General features: G+C 36.6%; 1 protein-coding gene across 1 annotated transcript; it reads left to right on the top strand.

Annotated features, from left to right (window-relative positions):
* The first annotated feature begins 814 nt into the window (after positions 1 to 814).
* UVR3 (DNA photolyase family protein) lies at positions 815 to 7,365 on the top strand. The gene is made up of 14 exons (XM_011073950.3): positions 815 to 1,221; positions 2,103 to 2,174; positions 2,350 to 2,430; positions 2,549 to 2,728; positions 2,797 to 2,868; positions 3,635 to 3,721; positions 3,801 to 3,899; positions 3,969 to 4,052; positions 5,002 to 5,088; positions 5,198 to 5,269; positions 5,349 to 5,462; positions 5,732 to 5,819; positions 5,896 to 5,991; positions 6,866 to 7,365. The coding sequence occupies exons 1-14, from the start codon at positions 883 to 885 to the stop codon at positions 7,036 to 7,038; spliced, it is 1,644 nt and encodes a 547-aa protein (XP_011072252.1). The 5' UTR covers positions 815 to 882; the 3' UTR covers positions 7,039 to 7,365.
* The last annotated feature ends 784 nt before the right edge of the window (positions 7,366 to 8,149 follow it).

The following is an 8,149-nucleotide window of genomic DNA, read 5'->3' as shown; positions in this document are numbered from 1 at the left end:
CTATTATATTCACAAATAGTGGTTATTTACATCATAATAATAATTTTTTAAATTACTGAAAATATTTTTTTATGTATTTTTCACCCACCCTTACTCAAATTCTCTTCTCATCTATATATCGTTACAAATATAAAAAAGATTGATTTTTTTCACTCACAAATAATGATTTGCGTCACCGCGACACCAAATTTTTTGTGTAGATAATATCTCTAAGTTAATTTTCTTTTATTTATTTGTTTTTTGAAATGTGATATGTTGTTTATATGTATAATAAAAATTATTTATTATATACATACAGGGACGACGTGTCGTAGTGGCTACTATTATTATAAAAATTAGATGTACTATAGACATGAAGCTTCGATTTTAATTCTACTGCATTAATTTTTTATGATCCTAAAATTTTCTTCAACTAACTTATTAAATTTTTCAAAATTTATGTTTTTCAAAATTTATGTTAACTGATAAGTTAGTTTTTTTTTTTTAAAAAATTTTTAACATTGATGTGTTAATTTATATATATATTTACTTATTATATATTTTAAAATATAAAAAATTATTTATTTTATATATATATATATACAAAACCATAAGTATATAACTTAATAAAAGCATATATAGAGTTGGAGACAGCAGTTAGAATTTTACACAGTACCCACGTGGCACTTTCTCAGCCAATTATGCGTATTCACTCTACAACTGCACTATCAAGCGCCGGGTGGGCACCGCGCACGATAATACCCCTTTTAACGGCTATTAAGTAACCACCTCACTCCTTCTCTCCCCCGCGCACATTAGTACAGCCCCACCCTTCTAATTTGAGGCGGGAACCACGTACAGCGTTTAAACACCTTGAACCCTTCTGATTCCAGCTTTTATGCAATGCGACTCCCAGTTTTCTCACTCCGGAACCCGACAATGGCATCCGGCTCGAACTCTCTGATGTGGTTCAGAAAGGGGCTCCGTATCCATGACAATCCTGCGCTGGAGTATGCTGCAAGGGGGTCGGATAATTTGTATCCGGTGTTCGTGATCGACCCCCACTATATGGAGCCCGACCCCAACGCATTCTCCCCTGGCTCGAAACGTGCCTCGTTGAATCGGATCAGGTTCTTGCTTGAAAGCCTGGTGGATCTCGACTTGAATCTCCAAAAATTGGGCTCGCGTTTGCTGGTGCTCAATGGTGAGCCAAGCGAGGTCTTGTTCCGCTGCTTGAAAGAGGTCATTTCTGCTCTACTTTTGTTAATGATACCAGGATTGTTACTAAAATTGGAATTTGAATATCATGTTTTTTCTTTTTGTTTTTTCAACTCAATTATGGCACATTTGGATTTGGTTTCTTAAATATCAAATTGTTCTTGACCCTTATGTTTCGCTCGATCATAAGTTAAACTAAGCTTGAACAGTGCATGGTTGAAGCTGCGGTTTTGAAGTGTCAACTGCTCTTAAGCAGTTGTTGTGCATTTATGATGAGTGGCTTTTAGTTGAGATAAACAGGTGATGGTATTAGTTTGGAGAGTATGCATTTAATTGAAACACAATGAGATAGATGAATCTCTTTAAAACTTTACTTGTGATGGTTCAGATTTGTGTTATTTTGAACTTTTTAAGTACTAATAAAGTGAAGTGCACATCTTCAGAGATCATATTAACCCTTTTGGACTTAGTTTCTCGACCTTTGTGATAATTAGATATAGATATAAGACATACAAGATTCAGTGCACAGAGAGCTTTCATCCTTAAAACTTATACACGCTAATTTATTTTTGTACCATTTGTGGGGAACAAATGTTCCGTTGTCTTCTTGAGGTCCCCCTCATCATGATATTAAACTCCCTTGATTATGATGAATATCCGTTTCTATGTGACGACAATAACATTAGCACTGTTTATTTCTTGTAAGTTTGCCATCTGGTGATTGTGTTTGATATTTGAGTGTATGTAAGTAATTTTATGATAGTAGGAACCAAATGTGTAGATTCATATGTAAAGAGTTGCTGAGCAGCATTACTTCAATAATCAACAAGAAGAGCGGTACACTGTACTTATACAAATTCTTATTTTTATCTTCTGAAGTTATTGTATTTCTTCTGACCTACCAGTGGAGCATAAAGAAGCTATGCTTTGAGTTCGACACAGAGCCTTATTATCAAGCTTTGGATAATAAAGTTAGGGTAAGTGTTCATAGCGTTAATGCATCTGTGCTCTTTTTGGGCGTGTGAGTCAGAATGTGTCTGGAGAACAGTACCAGGGTTCTTGATTTCTGTGAATGTTGAGTAGCTTCATGAACTTTTATTGGTTTACACTAGTACATGCTTATCAGAAAAGGGTTACTATTTCATCCTACAGAAATATGCTACTGCAGCTGGTATAGAAATTTTCTCTCCTGTGAGTCATACACTCTTCAATCCTGCAGATATTATCCAGAAGGTTAAGTATTTGTTTAAGCAACCAGTAATGTTTGCTTTACAGTCTGTAGAAACCAAATAATGATAAAATTATGGCAGCTTCTTTTGCTTGACTCTTTTGTTCATTTTTTGGGTACTAGAATGGTGGAAAGCCACCTTTGAGTTATCAATCTTTTGTTAAACTTGCCGGGGAGCCATCTTGGGCCTCATCCCCCATTTCAACTGAGCTTACCTTGCTTCCTCCTGTTGGAAGTTTTGGAAGTTGTCCAACCACAGAAGTTCCAACAATTAAGAACCTGGGATATGAGGACACAGCAGAGGTATGGAGTCACTCAGATATCTGATGATTCTTCTGGTTCATGCTCTGTGTAACAATGTTGATGGACAGGATGACAGGACTCCCTTCAAAGGTGGTGAATCTGAAGCATTAAGAAGGATGAGAGAATCAATGTCAAACAAGGTATGGGGCATTGCATTCCCAACTCTCCTGAAAATGCTGCAAGATACTCTTTTTGGCTGTGACCCTAGTGCATCTATGATGCCTTTGTAGATAATAAGGACACAAACCTGTTATTCCAGAGCACTGCCATTTTATAATCTGCAATATAGAAATCTTTTATACGTGCAAAAACCATAACAGAATTTTGCTCATTCAATTATTAGAAAACTGATTGGTAAGTTACTTTTAAATAGAAAGATGACAAATGCAATGATAACATAGAAGATGTCTCTATTGAGAATTTCAGCGAAGTGCAAGTCTATATATCTTATAAATGCATCATTTTTTCATGAAAAACATTTTTTTTTAGGAAAGATAACCAGAATGTTTTGGTTAAGAGGCTGGTGATATTCTAGATAAACTAAATGTTGGAGTTATTAGCAGAAACTTGCTTCTGGCCAGTAATACTTGTTTCATAGACACAGTTGTCTTGAATTCCCAACACAATTGTAATTGCTTGAGACATATGTTTACATCATCAAGTGGAAGGATGGAATGTTCGAAGAGGATGCCTTGGTTTCTTTCTGTTTGAAATATTTTAGATCTCAACTGAAGTGTTATTGGAGGACCCTTAAAATTTGTTTCAATGTTAATCAATGTACTATTACACCTGATTTTACAAACAATTAGAGCAACCTGATTTCAGATTTGTGTGGTCCATAGTTATGAAATTCTGCTCTTTTCCTTTTGGTTTATGTACAATTGAAATCTGAGTTCTCTTTTGCAGGAGTGGGTGGCTAACTTTGAGAAACCCAAGGGGGATCCATCTTCATTTGCAAAACCAGCAACAACTGTTTTATCACCTTACTTAAAAGTAGGTTATGTATGGTACCTTTATTTCTTTATTTTCCTGTAGCCTTCTGATCTTTTCTCTTTCTCCAAATGGTTGGAAGTTTGGTTGTCTGTCTTCAAGGTATTTCTACCAGTGCATTCAAGAGGTTCAGAGAAATGTCAAAAGGCACACATCTCCTCCAGTTTCCCTCCTTGGACAGGTTAGTATACTATGTATTGACAGTAAAAAACATGGGCTTCCATCCAACTGATAACCTGAATTTCTATAGCTGTTATGGCGAGATTTCTTCTACACAGTTGCCTTTGGGACTCCTAATTTTGATCAGATGAAGGATAACAGGATTTGCAAACAGGTATTGTAGATATTCCCAGATTGATAGCTAAAGTCCACTTTCTTCACTATAAGAAACTTATTATCATTTTCTTTCCTTTGCTTTAGATCAAATCTTTTACTTGTAGAAATTCATTATATGGCACTGGTAAGATTACTCATAGCTGATGATATAGTGCACGTGTATGTGTTCAATAGTTTGCCTACATTATTGTCATTTGTACCCAGAAAAAAATTTGTGAAACCATTAGTTATCTGAGGAAAATTGAAGAGATGCGCAAAGCCATAAATGAACATAAATACTCCTACTTTTTTTTTTTTTTATGATAGATGCAAACTGAAAATTGTTTTAACCGTTGTTCTGGAAAAAGTATTGTAAACGTTAGCTACGTTAGTTCAGATAGGGTTAAGTGCAATTTACCCTCCTGTGTTAATGGGAAACTGCAAAAAAGCCCTTGTGAAAACAAAAAAGTGCAATTTACCCCCTTGTGATTTAAAAAATGATGCAATTTACCTCCCTCCGGAGGGGGAAAAATTGCATCATTTTTAGTGTCACAGGGGCGTAAACTGCACTTTGTTTTTTCACTGGGGCTTTTTTGCACTTTTTCATTAACATTGTATTTAGCCATTCAGACATTATCCAAGCGACAGTCTAAACCTGTGTCCTCTTCTGCATTTCCTTTCATATCATCTTATTGTTTCTAATCTGATGATGAAAATAACTTTGGAACATCATTCAAGGACCTTTTAAAATTTAGTTAACCTACTGTCATACCCACCGCAAACATATGCATAATGATATCATGAATATGTTATCCCAAATTACAATATCATACTATCATGCATAACTTAGTTAAAATAGCGGCTACGTAGGAAATGCCAGGATAGATCGTATGCCATATATTCTGATATTTGGTATAGTAGTCGAAGAATTTATTTATAAGTCATTTTTGTGTGAATTTTTCACATAGATACCATGGAAAAATGATGACAAACTGCTGTGTGCTTGGAGAGATGCTAGGACAGGATTTCCATGGATCGACGCCATAATGGTTCAGGTTAATCTAAAATTTAGTAGAAAGTGCTGATATTTGATATGGCCTGCTGGTGTTTGCCATTCCTTAGTTTCATGGACAACCTTTAAATCGTTTTATTTTGATGGAACAGCTTCAAAAGTGGGGCTGGATGCACCATCTTGCCAGGCACTGTGTTGCCTGTTTTCTAACTCGTGGAGATCTGGTAATTGACTTCAAGAGTGTGTGCCTATCCGACTACGTCCTAAATCTTTTCTCATTGATGGTGGCTGTAATCCTGACAGTTTGTGCATTGGGAAAAAGGGCGAGATGTTTTCGAGAGACTTCTTATTGATTCAGACTGGTCAATCAACAACGCAAACTGGTTGTGGCTATCATGCTCGTCATTCTTCTACCAGGTTTGAGAGATTTCTCATTGTTCATCCCCATGGTAACTATCATGAATAACTCAGCTAATTTTGAGCTTATGGGGGTAAAATCCAGCTGTTGTATCTTCATTAGCAGTTCAAAAACTTGCTATCTGTGATATTTGCAATGCCCAGCATCAATAAGATGAATCTAAAGCAGCTGAATTTTGACTTTCATTTGAAATACTTGGATACACTGGTTTATCCTGGTTGCCTGAATAGCAGAAGTTCTGAATGTCTTGCTTGTTTCTTTATCCCAGTATAACCGCATCTATTCTCCAATCTCATTTGGGAAGAAATATGACCCTAATGGCAACTTTATTAGGCACTTTCTCCCAATACTAAAAGGTATGTTCATGTTTTGCTTTATGATTCATTAGCTTGTTATGATTTGTTATCTTATAGATGACATTTATTGTTACAGACATGCCTAAGGAGTATATTTATGAGCCATGGACAGCGCCTCTAAGCATACAAGTTAAAGCAAAATGCATTATTGGAAAAGATTATCCAAAGCCAGGTTGTTTGCCTTAAAAACCTTTGCTTATGCACTCTTTTGTCTTGGCATCTATAAATTCAGTTAGGTATTGCAGATTTACCTTAGCCTGTGAAACTTCTGAGGGCTGCTATAGAACTTGTCACTTAAGTCTGTTATTACATGAAGCTCACAAAAAAAATTAGCTTTAATCCTACTCAGTCCGGAAATAAGTTTCCTGAAGGATTGGATTCTGATCCTAAAGCTGCTTTATGGTGATCAGTTTTTGTTTGCTATTCCATTTACTTCTGTGTTTGCTCCTATAATTGATTTCTCCATCACAGAGCTGGGCAGTAGAGAAATTTAAAGAAGTTCACGTTTCCTGGGATCAAATTCAAATGCATGAGATTATAAAAAAGGGTCTGCAAGTCCAAAATTTTCACCTGTTATTGGGGATCAGTGGTCTAAATCTGATGCAAACTCAGAGTAGATCATTAATCTTCTATACATAGAGATTCATATTTAGGTCATAGGGTATGATCATATGGACGTTATCTCTAAAAAGGCTTTGAGTTTGTGGAGGATGATGGTGATGTATGTTTGCTTCACACCCGAGTTGGTAATCTCTTGAAAAAGCGTGGATTGAGAATTATCTAACACAAGTATGTTAGCGCACTTCCCCTGTCAAATTACTCTTTTCCACTTGCCAATCTCCAAATAAATGATCTAATATCACGTATTTCATTGGACTGGCAGACATTTGTAAGAGAGCAATTATTCAGATTAAACGGACAACTGAAATCATGTAGTCATAGGATGAAATGGAAAGACTACAAGTTTATTTCTCATTTTTTTCAGAGTTTCTGGGACAGCTTCCTCTTTATTGAGAACGTTTGCTTGTTTTCTTATTTCTGTTCAGTCGTCGACCATGATCTTGCAAGTAAAGAATGCAAGCAGATATTGTACGAAGCATATGAGCTGAACAAAAGGTTAAATGGGAAGGTGACTGAAGAAGACCTGAAAAAATTGAGAAGAAAAGTGGAGGAAGATCAGAGGCAGGAGCCGAAGTCCAAGAGGCTAAAACAGACTTAGCTGACTCACATTTGACTTGAATCTGAATCGTAGGTGCTATACTACGATTGCAGTGGAATTATCTATTCTATAGTTTTGTATTAGCCTTATGATTTATTAGATTCCACTATTGAGGCACTTGGAAGTAGATGTCCTTGTGGATGCAGCTTCAAGCAATATGAAAATTGTAAATTTTCATATTGCTTGAAGCTGTGTGATTTACTGGATTTCAAGAGGTCTGATATGGCCTCAAAATTTGGAAGTTTTCGAACAGTGAACGTGTGTATTCTGGTATTACAGATTACTTTGTTCAATGCGAAAAGTTGTCTTGAAAGCTTATCGAAAGAATTCCCCTCCTCAGATTGTCTACTCCCTCCATTTGTTCATCAATAATCAGTGGCTTTATCCTCACAAAATAAGTACACGCATTCCACGACTTGATCTGTAAATTGCAATATCTGAAGCTAATATGTAATAATTTTGTAAAGAAAACATAGCAAAGAATCAGTTAATTATTGGTTAGCTGAACAACTGAACACCATTTAGCTGAGTTGGTCGTATGACGCATAAAGTGCACATTGGAAACAAGAAGTTGGATAAGTCAAGTCATTTGCAAACAACTGATACTTGCAGCGTTGGCTGGAAAATCACGAGCTTGCTTTTATGTATTGATTGCTTCAGCTACTCAATTTAGTCCCTTTGATTGTGGTTTGGAGGGTGAAGAAAGCCCAAGTCAGTCCCTTTCATAGGTCCACATGCAAGAGTCATCTGCAAGATCCAGATTTGATGCCAGCCCTACCCTGACCTTCAAACGACGAATTACATTGAAAAGTGAAGGGAGGAGACAGTTTCAGCAAATAGGTCAAAGGAAGTTGGGGGATTTTCGAGTCTTCAACTGCATCTTCTTCAACAGTGTTGAGATCGAGCGTATAAATGGGTTCGGAAGAAGGAGGTCGAGGTGGTGATGGTGGCAGTGGCTGCCAAAGCCCAAACCGGTGATTTAGGTTGATGCAGCTGGGGAAAGCCTCATACAACATCTCATTGGCACCGTCCTGACATTTCAAGAGCCATATCGGACAATATCCATGTCACTCCCACTCCGCCAACTTATTACACACGAAGGCATTCGTCT

The sequence above is a fragment of the Sesamum indicum genome, linkage group LG3 (assembly GCF_026168435.1).
Source record: "Sesamum indicum cultivar Baizhima isolate 11 linkage group LG3, ASM2616843v1, whole genome shotgun sequence".
Lineage (NCBI taxonomy): Eukaryota > Viridiplantae > Streptophyta > Magnoliopsida > Lamiales > Pedaliaceae > Sesamum > Sesamum indicum.
Note: the sequence above shows the minus strand (reverse complement) of the source record. Positions and strands in the feature narration are given on the sequence as shown.